The sequence below is a fragment of the Pollicipes pollicipes genome, unplaced genomic scaffold, assembly GCF_011947565.3.
Source record: "Pollicipes pollicipes isolate AB1234 unplaced genomic scaffold, Ppol_2.1 Scaffold_4002;HRSCAF=4701_pilon_pilon_pilon, whole genome shotgun sequence".
NCBI lineage: Eukaryota > Metazoa > Arthropoda > Thecostraca > Pollicipedomorpha > Pollicipedidae > Pollicipes > Pollicipes pollicipes.
Window position 1 is genome coordinate 24,649,710 of NW_023596420.1, and position 14,751 is coordinate 24,664,460.

The 14,751-nt window shown below is 50.6% G+C and overlaps 1 protein-coding gene across 2 annotated transcripts in view; it reads left to right on the top strand.

The window, feature by feature from the left end:
• Nucleotides 1-14,697, top strand: part of LOC119093972 (galactose mutarotase) — a 37,115-nt gene extending 22,418 nt beyond the window's left edge. For both annotated transcript variants that reach the window (XM_037217008.1, XM_037217007.1), the window contains exons 2-10: nt 125-227; nt 5,691-5,825; nt 6,417-6,571; nt 6,999-7,099; nt 7,473-7,590; nt 8,723-8,807; nt 9,276-9,405; nt 10,492-10,675; nt 11,340-14,697. In XM_037217008.1, the coding sequence (XP_037072903.1) occupies nt 143-227; nt 5,691-5,825; nt 6,417-6,571; nt 6,999-7,099; nt 7,473-7,590; nt 8,723-8,807; nt 9,276-9,405; nt 10,492-10,675; nt 11,340-11,414 (1,068 nt within the window). In that variant the 5' untranslated portion in view covers nt 125-142 and the 3' untranslated portion in view covers nt 11,415-14,697. The remainder of the gene's footprint in view (nt 1-124; nt 228-5,690; nt 5,826-6,416; nt 6,572-6,998; nt 7,100-7,472; nt 7,591-8,722; nt 8,808-9,275; nt 9,406-10,491; nt 10,676-11,339) is intronic.
• The last annotated feature ends 54 nt before the right edge of the window (nt 14,698-14,751 follow it).

Below are 14,751 nucleotides of genomic sequence, written 5' to 3' on the forward strand. Positions count from 1 at the left end.
TCAGTGAGGGGTGGTGTGGTAATGATAGGTATATTACGCATCCCTTAGCAGTAGGTTTCAAACCCGAAACCCAACAGCGCGCACAAAAGTGTCTAACACGCACCTCGTCTTCTATCTTTTGCAGGTTCAAACACTGCCCCAAATGAAAGTAGAAATCACCCGGTCGCCATTTGGCGTGATCACGGAGAATGGCCTCCAGACCAAGGTGGACAAATTCATAATGACAGGTGAGTCGCCAGTGCTTGTTTTCCGTAGCCGTGCTTTGTGTGTAAGCTAGCGTAATAGACCCAGTAGCTTGCGCCAGACAACTGTTGCATGTTTAACCAACAAGATACTCTGAATGGTCTGCACGAATAGGTTTGGACGCAGACTTTGCATGTAAAGCGGACTGCTGCGCACATTAATAGTCTTCCGTCGAAGAAAATGTTATTTTGATGGATGTTTGGCCTTGTTTAGTGAGATCTCTGAGGAGAGCTGATCCTGCCGCTATGCTTGTTACACTTTCCAAGATATCCCAGGATGCTTTTATGTGATTAGTATCTAACTTCACTCAAGCATTAACGCATTTGGTGCCTATCTCAGAATTCCAACAGATATATTGAAAAGCGTCCGTACGGTGAGCGGGTTACCTTACGTGGCTACACGGCCATTAAGATGGTGGTACTCGTGTGACGTACCACCATCTTAAATGGTGGACTTCATGCTTATCCGGGTGACCTTTAGATAGGCTGCACGAAATAATCTGCTCAAGTTTGCACGCTTCAAGCTCAGAAGCAAGTCAGGCTTGAAGTCTGAAAATGGTATAACTATGAACTGCAGAAACGGTTTCGAAAATGACTATCTCAGTTCAAAACCCCATACAATTGTCGAGCAGTCCCATTCAGCTGAGTAAGTTTTAACTGTCATAATCGATACACACTCAAACGAGAGCAAACGCGGTAAGGGACCTTGGCGATCGCATCTAATCGCTTACCGATCCATAAGAAAGACGTTTCACGAGCGAGATGGAGAGCAAAATTGAGGTCAATATGGAAGGAATGCGTCAAGACAGACTCAAAATTACACCCAAGTGTCACCAGTTTATTCTGTGCATCACAGCTGCCGCCTTCTGATGAATTGCCCCAATAGAATCCACCGAGCTTGAAGGCCCCAGTTGGCATTTAGATAAGGCCCCGGTGCGGCAGATTATTCGTCATGACAAACTGGTTAGAGACCGACTTAATCTAGGATGGTTTAACCGAAGCTCTCTCCTGCCTGGCTGAAATCCTTTCGAGGACCGGTCGGCTATAACAGCGCAACAAGCTGAGGCGCCCGCTAAGGCAGCGTAAGAAGCTAAGGTCCTCAGTCGGGGCACCGAACCGGACCTGGCCGAGCACATTAGCGCGGCCGCCCGTTTTCTGGACCCTGAGGTCACCTTTATGGGTCAGGTAGCCAATGCTCTAGATCGGGAGGCGTGACGTCGTGATAAGGAGGCCCCTCTGCTGGCTCGGGAGGCTCCCATTACCAGCTCACAGCCTCCCCACCCGCCTTCACCCCTTTTTATGGGTCAGGTAGCCAATGCTCTAGATCGGGAGGCACGACGTCGTGATAAGGAGGTCCCTCTGCCGGCTCGGGAGGATTACCAGCTCACAGCCCCCCCCCCCCACCCCCCTTTTTATGGGTCAGGTAGCCAATGCTCTAGATCGGGAGGCACGACGTCGTGATAAGGAGGTCCACTCTGCTGGTCGGGAGTAGCCTCTCCCCCATTACCAACTCACCCCCCCCCCCCCTCCCCTGTTTATGGGTCAGGTAGCCAATGCTCTAGATCGGGAGGCACGACGTCGTGATAAGGAGGTCCCTCTGCTGGCTCGGGAGGCTCCCATAACCAAGCTCACAGCCCCCCCCCCCCCCCCTTGCTGTGGTCTACAAGACACCCTCCATAATCAGGAGGTCCATGGCTGGAATGGGAGGCCCCCTTCATGCATCCGGTGGCCGCGGTTCCGGATCGGGATGCCCTGTTTTGGAACAGCGAGGTCCCTTGGCTAGATTTAGAGTCCTCCTTGGTGAATCGTATGCGTCATGCTCTGGATTGAGGCCTTTTTTCATCGGGAGACCCTTTTGTGAGAAAGGAGATGGGTCCTGTTTTGAGACAGTGGGACCCTTTTCTGGATAATTGTAAGGCCATATTCTGGAATTTTTAACTGTCGACATCTTTTTACTTGGATAGGATGCATGTAATAGTTTTATAAAGGGCACATGCCCTGGGTGCTCCTTCCCCTTTGAATATGACACTGCACGGGAGAACCTCCAGTGAGGTGGCCCCATTTTGTTCAGGAGACGCCCTAAAAAGTCCTGCCTCCCCTCCCCCCCCCCCCCCCGCTCAAAACCTACTGCACCGCCCGTGGTTCTCAGTCGTTGCAAGCTGGCTATTCAGTGGTAAGTCTTAGGGTATATATTGCCCACATATTCATATTTATGCCGGTTCCCGCAAGGGTGTCTGAGTGGCTCAGACTACCCCAACAGCATGCGATAGGCATTTGGGTTGGGTTCGTGAGGCAGCTCATTGTTTGACTTGGTGAATGTCAGTTAGTTGGAGGCGAGAGGGTCTGCATGATTGTACGACATGACCGTGTAAATGCATTTGATGGCGCGTGAAAGGTCCCCCGGACTGTTGCAGGCAAAATTTGTTATCGAGACGCCTGAAGGTGGTAGTCTTAATCAATTATTCCTGCAGGCCTGTTTGACTTAACAAAAAAGGAAATGCTATGGCATTTTTGAAAGAAAACACTGACATGCATTTCGTGTCTCAACGCAAGCAGCAATTAATGATGGAAGGCGACGACTTTCTTCTTGGAAACTTTGCTAGTGTGGGACTTACGAATTTGACCATTTGTCACAGCCTACCTGGTGACACAGTGCACGAATCGAGACATCTAGACAAACGCATTGCACGCACTGGGTGACACGTATGGTGCATGGTGCTACTGCAATGTTTGCCCATGAACAGGAACAGAACAAACCAGAACCGTTCAGGAATGCCTCCAACAAACTCATGGCTTTCTGATTGTTGCTGCTAGCAGTAGGTGTTACCGGCACAAACTCGTACGTGCCGGCCCCCTGCTGAAGGTTTTGTCAAAATAACTCGTGCAGGTAAAACGGTTGAGTGCATCATGGGTAACAGATGGGGAGTAAGCGTAGTTCACTGTGTCCGATAACGCGGAAGCGCAATGAAGAACACTGGCTCAGTTAATACCGCTTAATCTATGTTCGGTTAAGTCAAGCCCCTTTTTGAAATGCTCAATGGTCTCTTGACGTCCCATAATATGCCTAAAAATTTCACGGTCAGGCGAATAGCGTAGCAATGTTACGTACGAAAAAACTCCCGCAAACTCGTGCCATTTCACCTAACGTCAAAAATGTTCAACAAGATGGCGTGATAGAGGTAATTTTCCGAAAGCAACATTAAACACATGCATGATGTAAAATCCTTTTTTGCATGCTTAAGATAACGCAAACGTAAGCTGAACACAAGTGGGATCTGAAGAAGTGGGGAAGGGCGTTAACATTACCGTCCCCCAGCTTGAAAAATAGAGGGCATGACCCCCTTGGAGGACAGTGATGTTAACTGTGATGCTCTGCGACGGAATCGCCCCAGCGATACTTCCAAAGAGACTGTAATGTCCTCGTCAAAGACCCGAAAAAGTAAATGCAAAATTCAGCCTATTCTTTGATGAATTCAAAACTGAGGGATCATCATTGTACGGAAATGGTGCTATTCTCCACCCAAAATTGTCGAGTTTTGATACACTAAGTGACAGAAGCAGGCCACTATCGGCGTTTGCTCGTCTGCAGCCGGCCCGGTTTTTGTTCGTCTCCAGCCGGGCCGGCGGCTGCTAGCCTCGCCGCACCGCCGAGGCATCGCTCCCCCACCCCCTCATGCCACCTCGCCATCGGCACATGTAGCGGCCGTTAGAGCTGTCGGAGATATCGGTCGGCCTTGAAGCCCCTGGGCGCCAGGCAGAATACAGATCGAAGCTACTTTCACTGGTGAAGCCTGTTCCTGCTACCCGTGGTCCCGCCGATGCTATGGCCGGTCTACCGTGCCACGAACCGGGCAATAGGTGAGTATCGTCTGGGCTTTGTGCCACGAACCCAACCGAAACGAGGGGTTAGCATCAGCAACAGCTTGTATGTAATACGCCATCCGAGTGCGCACTGACACCTCACAAAGCATGCGAAATCTTGCTGATCATCGTTGTCTCTCGAATGTCCCGATTCGAATGTACCGCACGGAAGCACTGCATTGCGACGTTTGCGGCGCGCCTTCGTCGCCCCATTGCCCAAAAGGCACGACCATACCCGCCGTGATAGATTGTGCACCACAGAAATGGTTTACAGCGGATTTCTTTGACCGAAATATGGCATTACATACCACCGTATTGATTACAATTTTAGTTAGTGTGGAACGAGGATCAGCAAATTTCGATATTGTTATTTTGTTGACAATTAGGTAAATTACATAGACACTCCGAATAATGGTGGCAATGTCACATTTACCTAAAATGGGAAGTCATTCCTCCTCAGGAAACAATTTGAAATCAACGAAATGTAACAGTTGTTTTTTATTTTAACATCGAGGCCGTAACTTCAAGTTTTTTAAAAATTTATTCCGCATTATTTGCATGGGTGACCTCGAATTCAGAGTACCTGCTAAGCATGGCTTGTTGCGTATGCCCTGAACCCACCACCCAAGCGTGCCGTCCAGTTCAACAGCTAATTTTGCCTCCGCTCTTTCGCCAAACAGAAATGCGGAGGGTTTTACGTGCCGCACAATGCTGCGACACGGTCGCCTCGGGTCTGGGTTGACCCTCGTTGGCCAGTTGCAGCTGGCCTTTCCATTTCAGTCGGGTCAGACAGTGCACCCATTCTGGGACTCGTACCCAGTGCCGCTGAATTGCGAGTCCAGCATCTTCCCCTAGACCACGGAGGCGGCACGTATAACCCTCCGGATTTTGGTCAAGTGACCAAAATCCGGGGAGAAATCAGGTTTTTAGGGTAGGTGAGGTCAACCACCTCGGCTAAGTCCTCCTCCAACCGCTTTTGGAAAGTGACACCTTTCATATAGCTCTACCCTATCACCTAATAGCTATCCCTCATAAGTTACCAGTAAGAATCTGGGTTTCCACTGAGCCCTCAGCACTGCATGCTCAGGCAACTCAAACATAAGCAGGAATGGTTTGAAAGGTGAGGGCTGGGACGAAACCAAATTTGAAGTCGATTACTTCCATGCGTCGACGCATAGCTAATATTCAGCGCTTGCGAGCGGTGAGAATGATATGCCCCCCCCCCCCAACCTCAGTTCATATGGTACGCTAGCACGATTGGCGATTCCGCCCAAGATGTGGAATATATATATATATATATATATATATATATATATATATATATATATATATATATATATATATGTGTGTGTGTGTGTACATACATACACACATACCCACTACCCATCAGTTCATATGCCCACGGTACGCAAGCACGACTGTTAATTCCACCCAAGACATGGGAAATATATATAGATATATAGATATATATATATATATATATATATATATATATATACCTACTCCCCCCCCCCGTTACTATGTCTATGTTACGCCGGCACGACTGGCAATAGCACCAAAGATATATCCTTCGTGTCATTCTGTCAGGTACATTGGCCGGGCAGTCGTCGCCGGCTGTGGTGGCCACCCTCAGCAGTTTCGGCGCCAACGTCGTCTCCCTGCTCGTGCCAGACTCCAACGGCACTCTGGAAGATGTCGTCCTGGGCTTCGACACGCTCTCTGGTACGGCCGCCGGGCTCCATCCTCACCGGCTCTGAGATTGCGGTGCGATAGGCCGATTCGGTGCATATAAGGCTATGGAGTGCTGATGCTGGCGTTTTTTACGTGGTCAGACTGCAGGGAGCTGAACGCTCGCGATGTCGTGGCTATTATTGCAGAAATCGTACGTAATACTGCCCTGATTCTGTGTAATTTTTGCGAGGAGTTCCACGATAAGTTTTAATAATTACGCAACGTTTAAGGGTATTGAGGGTCTTACTGAGGGCGTGCACACGGCAGTGATCAGTTCTGAGAGCATCGTCCTGGAGTGTTGGCGCGAGAAGTTGCTTGTTGAAATCAAAATTGTTTGGCAGTGAAAAATGCGCTGTCCTAACACCCTTAAAAACAAGCGTCAGAAACGTGCTCGGTAATTTTTGGCCCATCACGCAGTATCTCTACAGCATGAAAGCGGAAGTGTCTACATATTGAGACATGCTGGCGTGTTGGCATGGACACGAGCTATTGGAGGGTGCATGCCCGCGTGCTGGCCTGGTTGTGCCTTCCTGAACGAGTCGTGGCCGCGCCGTGTCTCACCGGACGCCGGACCGACTGCAGAGTACGAGCAGCAGGACGCGTACATGGGCGCCACCATCGGCCGCACGGCTAGCAGAGTGGGCGACTCCGCCTTCACGCTCAACGGCACTACCTACCGGCTGCCCAGGAACTTGCCTGATGGCCACCTGCACGGCGGCCTGCGCGGCTTCGACAAGGTGGCAGCTCGTCCGGGCTTTTGACTCAGCATTAATCTAAACGATAATGCTAAGTCAAATGCCCGGAAACTACAACGATGCATGAAAAAGCTCGTCAGTGCTTAGTGAGCCGTCATTTTTTTCTCGAACATGCGTAATATATATATATATATATATATATATATATATATATATATATATATATATACAGAAAATTACACTATTGTCAGTTTCAACTGGTTCACTACCTTTGTTTATCTAAGACGGCGAAATGCACGTAATGATAGGACGACCTTCTGCTTGCGGTGCTCCCTCTGCGAGGCCTAAGGCCGCTGGTGTCCGGGCGCTGTGCTCACGCCGCCGCCATCTTCTGCCTGGCGCGCCTTGGCTGAGACAAGATTCCGATCACGGTGGGGAGGGCGGTGAACGGACGACGACCCCGTTTCAGCGCGTGTGGACAGCGGAGGTCAGCGACTGTGGGGTGACCTTCAGCTACCTGTCTCGCCACGGCGAGGAGGGCTACCCGGGCGACGTGCTGGTCCAGGTCACGTGAGTGGTGCTCCCGGCCGCAGGCGGCGCGGACGCTGGCTGCAGCGTGCAGCCAGGCCGGCGGACGGGACGGCAGACTGCGATAGGTGATTCACTGAAAGGCTCACCTTAAAGGCATCTTTATTTCTGATCGACGCGATACACCGTGCGCTTTGCATTCCACAAAAGGCGTTGTTTATGCCTCGCATGCTCAATCTTTACTGAATTCCACCTACCTCGTATTATAGCCCGGTAAAAGGTAGCATTTTCCCAGCCAGCCTCGAAGGAGCTGCGCATGTGTTCGTCCGAGGTGTCCGAGGGTTCGCCTGATGGTACGGAGTGTGGCTCTTGCCGGGAGCTTGACACCGCGTCGCTCCGGTCCGGTCTGTTGCAGGTACAGCCTGACAATGATGAGCGCGTCGCCGGCGCTGAGCCTGAGCTACCGCGGGCTCTCCACCTCCAGCACGCCACTCAGCATGACCCACCACTCCTACTTCAACCTCGCCGGCCATGTGAGCGTGGTGTTGCCCCTCCCCCGCCTCCCATCCTCTCGTTTTCCGTGGGCGCCAACCACGACGTCCTCTCTGCTGTCCGTAATGGAATCGTCTGCAATTGGTGGCTTACTGCGAGCTGGTGCCCGCGGAGACTCGTCAGAATGAAAGGATGAAATGCGTTCATCCCCTTAAAGGGAATGTTCCACATTTGAAGATATTGAACAAGCATCAGATGTGATGAAACAAGCTCACTTATAAGTATTGATATACTTTAAAGTGGAAAAGGCTGCTCTAGACGACGTCGTTTCTCTATGTAGTGAATATGATCCTCGATACGTCATTGTCTGATTACGTCATCGTACCTTGCACAACATTGATTGAGAGCAAATTGGCGGTAGTTATATTTGGAAGTCGTGCTTACGGATGCCAGATAGGAACGACTTGGCAATTATGTTTTCCTTGGTCTTGATCGATATCGATATCGATCGATCGATATGAGTCTTGGTCTTGATACCGGGGCGACCTTGAAACAGTCCCCCCCCCCCTAAATGGTCTGCATATCTTCGCGGGCGTGTAGGACAGAAACTAGAGGGGCTTAGGCCTTAAAAAGAGCAGGGTTGTGAATTTTACCGAATAATCTTCAAGATGGCTGTTTCAGTTCAAAGCCCATAAAATGCTGAGAACTCCCATAGCGAAATGTTAAAGATTGCGTGAGCCTTTATCCCATATCAAGGCGACTTTTTCTCATCGACCGTTTTGTGCATATTCGTACCTAATGGTCGAAAATGACATGACAAAAATTATCATGTGGTCTCGACGAAATTCTGCAATTTGGTCCTCGTCAGGGCGATGGGCTATCTTTTATCGTAATCATATACAACACAATCACTACAATCGAGTGGTTGAGAGCCAACATCCGGCAAAAGGCCTTTGCCGCGTACGAGGGAGGCCCCACGCTGTACAGGACAGAAGCACGACTCGGCCATGTACATGGTTGGGATGGTCTCAAGCTGCTGTGTAGCAGGTGGGTCGGTTTCATTTGCACCGTTTCATTGGCTCTTCGGCGTCTTGGTTCTCATGTGTGGCCAACTGTCCGATTTTAGGCTGGGGCCACTGATGTGCGCCTCGCTAATGTGATCTTGTGCCACAGGGAAGTGGCGAGGCGGGCCTGAAAGCTCATGACATCAGCATCAACGCCGAGAAGAAGCTGGTCTTGGAAGGGGGAATCGCTACCGGTATGAGATTTAGCCAGAGGGGTCGGGGTTTATGTAAATGAGGCAGCATCGGTGTCAAAACTGTTTGCTGGTCCATAGATCATGGTGAAAAGTTGTATAGCGCTTTGACGGTTCTACGTCACATACTTTACGACGCCCGACAAGTAGATATAGGATATATCGGAAAGCTCAAGAGTAACGCTAGGCGTCCGGAAAATCATAGGATGTATAAAACATGATTCAACTGTACCCATAATGGGCGAAACCGGGTGTAGCGTAAAACACATGGGTCTTCATCTTCAGGTTGACGAGTATACAGTTTCAGAATGTTGTAACGGTAGTCGTGCCCCCCTCCCCCCTCTCCCTCCTCCATACTCTCTGAGAATATCACGGCGGCTGCACTGCTGACCCTGTTGCACACACTGCTGCCCGGCGCTGGTCGACTGCAGTGTCGCAGCGCCTGACGGCAGCGCCCGCGTGTGACCGCAGGCGGGAAGGCCGTGCTGAACCCGGCACCGCCGCATGGCCCGCTGCCTGACGTCATGCAGCAGATGGGCGGCGGAATCGACGACATATTCGAGCTGCCGTACGCAGACGACGGCTTGGTCTTGGCCGCCAAGTGAGTACCGCACGAGCAGCGTGCACTGACTCAGTCAGCGCCAGGTCGGGGCAGTCACACTGTGATGTCAAGCGGGAGATGAAACGTTCTCACTACCCATCTGCTGATAAACTCATTGTTATTGTGGTTCCTAACTCTGCGCTTGTTTATTCAGGGATTTGTGCTGTGGAATGTTGTTTCTTTGGTCTTGTGGACATGGTTTTCAAACGTTTATGCTTGGAAGGAAGGTAAACGCGATGCGTTTAAGCGGATATGGCTTTATTTGGAGAAACTATGGAATGGCACTGCAAGCTGCCAAAGAATATACGCAAAGTAACGAGCGGCAAAGTGTTTACACCTTATGGCCTTGGATATTTTATTGACCCGTGTTTCAGAAAGAAGTATTTAGCTTTTCGATGCCCTTTCTCCAAACACTGTAGTTGCCAAACTGCTTTGCTAGAGCAGGTTGAAAATAGGATTTGTGACGTAATTGCATATTGTCATCTGCTTGTAGTTCCTTATCGGTGCGCTGTATGGTTCTAAAACTTGCAGAATCGCGTGTTGCCCATACAATTACTCTTCAAACGTGTTTTTGTCAAATTTGGAAAAGGGTGTTGTGTTGAAATGCGTCTATCCGCGGCCGGTTTGTCATGGAATGGCCTATTTAAGAACAACTGTCACTTCGGAATGCATACTCCTCACGATCTTTGTCTGAACCGTTTCAAGGATCTGGTAAGCGTAAGCTGCTGGCAAACAGGGTTTTACTGTGTGATTGGAGGTTTTGTTCTTCCTCTTAACATGCAAAATAGGGCCTGATGAGCGCGAAAAACCTGAGTTGACCACTAGGTGCATTTGCAGTAGAGAGTACGCTGCGAAGACGAAAAACTTGCTTCTGGCGCCTGTCACATTAGCGGACGCAGTTAAAACAAGCCATGGTAATTGCCAATGTCGCCAAGATTGCCTCGCAAGCATCCGCACGCCCGTTGGTGCTTTACATGGAAATGGGCTTCCGTGTTCCTCCGCATGCTACAAGTTGTCCCCCAGCACGAGGACCAGTGGTCGCACCCCATCGCGGTCGCCGCCTGCAGCGTGCCCCCGACCCGGCAGGCTGAGCCACGCACCGAGCGGCCGGTCGCTGAGCGTCTTCACCGACCAGCGAGCTGTGGTGATCTACACGTCCAATTACATGCCGGTCGCACCCGGTGGCATTCCGGGGAAAGGCGGCGCTCTCTACCGCAAGCACGGCAGCATCGCACTGGAGACCAGCGCGTTCCCCAACGCCGTGAATGTCGTGAGTATCGTCGGACCCCGGACCACTGAATGGGCAGTAGGTCAAAGTGTGTAGCGACGGGCGTTTCACCCTCGTCTGTCGTTTTCGCCGGCTCTGTGAATGACGCTTGTACAAGATACGGGAAAACAAAAGGTATTTCCGAGGAAAAATGCCTGTAACTTTCCGTCTTTCATAAACCTTTGCCCGCTCGAACTTGCCAGTGAGCGGCATTGACCAATATTTGCCAGTGTCCACCCGCTGACTACGGCTGTCGAAATCGGGCGGACGTCTGACGGCTCCGGCCTGAGCTTCACAGCCGTCTGACCGCTCCCGTTTGACCTTCACAGCCGTCTGACCGCTCCCGTTTGACATTCACAACCGTCTAACGGCTCCTGTCGGACATTCACAGCCGTCTAACCGCTCCTGTCGGACATTCACAGCCGTCTGACCGCTTCCGTCTGGGCTTCACAGCCGTCTGACCGCTCCTGTCGGATATTCACAGCTGTCTGACCGCTTCCGGTTGAGCTTCACAGCTGTCGGACCGCTTCCGTGTGAGCTTCACAGCTGTCGGACCGCTTCCGTGTGAGCTTCACAGCCGCCTGACCGCTCCTGTCGGACCCTCACAGCCGTCTGATCGTTTCCGTCTGACCTCAGCCGTGTGACGGTTCACGTCTGACCTTCACAGCCGTCCTTCCCGTCGGTGATTCTGAAGCCGGGGCAAGTCTACAAACACGAGTGCGTTTACCAGTTCGGCGCCTAGGCGGCTGCTGGCAATGCCGGCGTCAGGACCCACGGCTGCAGCAAGCAGGCGGCACGTCCGCCAACTGAGTGTCGCCCCAGCACGTCTCGTGGCATGGTGTTGCCATATCATAACAAAATAAAAATGGCCACGCACCTATGTAGACCACACGGTTTATTCATGGTCTCTGTTGATGTCTGCATGTTCATGGTTTCCTTTACATGGTTCTCACGCTATTTCTGTTGTCCGTGCTAGTATTCTGCACTACAACGATTCAGTCGTATTTCGAACCTGAATCAGTCTGAACAAGGCGAATTTGTCGCCCTCCATCATAGCCAAAAATGATCCAACATGAAATGTGCAGTATGTGTGGCAGCCGATGTGCAAAAACAATTTCGAAGACAGATTGGAGCATCTATTGGTCATATGGTTGTGTTTTTATGTTAGTCCCCTCTTAAAGGTGCGGCATTGCCAGCACATAAATCCACGTCTCCTTTGTGAACCTCCTATAGCCGCATCATAGCCTCTTATACAGCACATCTATGCGCCGCACTCCCTACAGCCAAATCAGTTTTACATCGTCCATCGAGTGGTGTAGTGAGCTGAACTTGATGGCCACGGGATAATCCATAGCTAATTTATGTGTCTCGATGGCTGATAATTGGTTTGTCAAACAGCAAGGGCGGACGCAAAACACCGTCTGGAAAGGGAAGGAGTAGGGGGGGGGGGGGGGCATTGTCAGTCTTGGAGTGCAGCAAAGTGCAAACAGATGCAGTGATTCCCAAAAATGTATTTAGTATTGTTTTCTTACCTTTCAAGGATACCTTAAAACACAATTGCATTCTAGAAAGCTGCCTAGTCTTTAAAGTGACCAAACGTGCTATGTTTCGCCCGAGTTTGGCTGCTTTGGTATTCAAATAGTAGGGCACAAAAATCGTCGGTCGGTGTTTCATTAGTCGTCCTCTTCAGCTCAGTGGACACTCGATGAACGGTACATGCGATGGTGTGGAGGGAGTTTGAAGCAAAGATGTGGTATATGGGAGGCTTAGTGTAGAAGTGAGTCTGTGAAAACGATATGGTCGAGAACACGTAATGTTGTTTCGCGCTACGCCAGAATTTCTTCGCGACTGCGGCGCGCTAGCAAAATATTTCAGTGAAACACAGAGTCTATCCCCCAGGAGCGGCGACACGGATTTTAAGGTGGAAAGGTAGGGGTTTCAAGGGGGGCTCCTAGGCTAAATGAAGTCTCCTCACAGGGCGCTTCCTGGGCGGTGCCATTCGCTATCACAGCACAGGGCCTCCTGTTCCAGAAAATGATCTCCTGAGGCATGGGGGGGGGGGGGGGGCTACCAATCTAGAACAAAATGCCTCCGATTCATGAAGGGGCTTTCAAATCTAGCTAAGGAGCCTCCTTACCACACTGCCGATCATCCGGATTCGAGACCGCGGCCATCTGGTGCATGGAAGAAGCCTCCAGTTCCAGTAATGGGGGTCTCCTGAATATAGAGGGTGCTCTGACCCCCCCCCCCCCCCGGCCCCGCCCCCGCCTCTGCTGCGTTGCCCCAGCCCCTTCCCCATCCTGAGATTCCGTATACGCCCCTACAGACTGCAAACCACGTTTAAAATGTGTTCTGAGTGGAGGCCACCCAACACAGCTACAGAAATCACGTCGGTAACTGTTTGCTGGAGGACGATCGCATGGTCTGGACGGACAGGTTTCAACAAAACTGAAAACCTCATTGCAGAGTGTTTGCCAGTCGGATTATGAATCGGTGTACTTCACTAATTGGGTGTAGCTAAATAAGTATGCGTGTGTGGCCAGCGCGACGCCTCCAGCGCGCTCACGCTGGCCTGGCGACTGGAACACGTACTAGTGCAAGCAACCGTAATTGTGCGGACTCAGCTTCAAAAACAGGTATATATATTTAAGGGTTGACCAATTACCGTGTTCTTCTGTCAGCAACTAATAAATAGGACTCAACCAGACTGGTTTGCTCCGTTCAGCACGAACAATGTGACGATTCGCGCACTGCTCTCCGCATTTGAGGTGTAAGGACTGCTGTCTTGCCGGACGTGGGGATGTGCCAAATTGTAAGTGTGATGGCGGCCAAGGATGTAAGGCAGAGGTGGTATATCTTCCGCCTGATCGCGCCGCAAAATGGGTGCTCATGGATGGAACTGACACATTTTGGGTGGTTGGCTCAAGAGTGGAAGAAATCGTGCCGTGCTGGTGGATTTCTGCGAAATCTGAACATAAACTCAGCTTCGGAACGCTGAATTTCCTTGGCATAGCCATCGCTTGCTTGACAACGTCGCTCAACCAGCACCTTCTCGTCAACTAAATGCTGATTTGCGGCCCACTTCCAACTCAGAATGCCGAGCGTAACCATAAACGCAAGGCCATTCTTGTTTTTATAACATCAAACTCGTGCCAAAGCGCTGATCGCGCTAAGTACTGGGACGGCCATTCTGATCGCACGTTCAGTCACTATCCTTTCCCAGCTTTGTCCGTCTGGTTGTAGACATATTTGCTGAGATCATGCAAGCTCATTTCCTCTTTGGCGTATAGGTACTGCCTGGCAGCGCCCAACATCCATTTGAGATAGCCTCTTCACAAAGAATAGTGTGCGCACTAATACTCTTTTAAGCCTGCACGTGTCAGGCCGTCCTGTATAGAACTGTCCTTTTGAGTCCCAGGCTGCCTGTCATGAGCGATAAGCGAGACTCTTTCTCTTGTGATCATATCAGACCATCTTGCTAGATCTTTTCCGCGAATCACAACCAATTTTGAGCCTTTTACAAAACCGCGGTTTGGTATAGGGTTAACCTGGAAGCGATTCTTCCGCAACACAATCTTTACTCTGACGATTTAAAACAAAAGCCTGACACCGGGAACGCAAACGCAAGTGGTCAAAATCCAGGGGAACCAGGTTTTGGGCATAGGTAGGTCGAGCGTTCCGCAATCGGCCCTCCTACCTGTCAGTCATATCGACTGCCACCTATCGGCCTTACCGACTGGGGCATAACGCTCGCATGGCCAATCTGCGACTTCAGTTGTGTATTGCCTACTGGATGCAGAGTGGCGTAAACCGTATGATCTGTAAACAGACGTGATAATCCAACCGTAGAACTGGGCTGCGTGTGGCACCATCATTTTGCTTGAGCACCTTGCGATGTCCACACGGGATTTTGAATGTGCATAACTTTGAAATGTCGACTTCGAGATACATTGCGTAATGTATACCATCTGAAAGAGCCGGAATGGAATAACGTTAAGCAAATGAAATAAAAGGGATGAAACAAGGCTTCACGATTGTGGTAAAACCTTGTCAGAAGTGCATTCCGCCCAAAATATTAG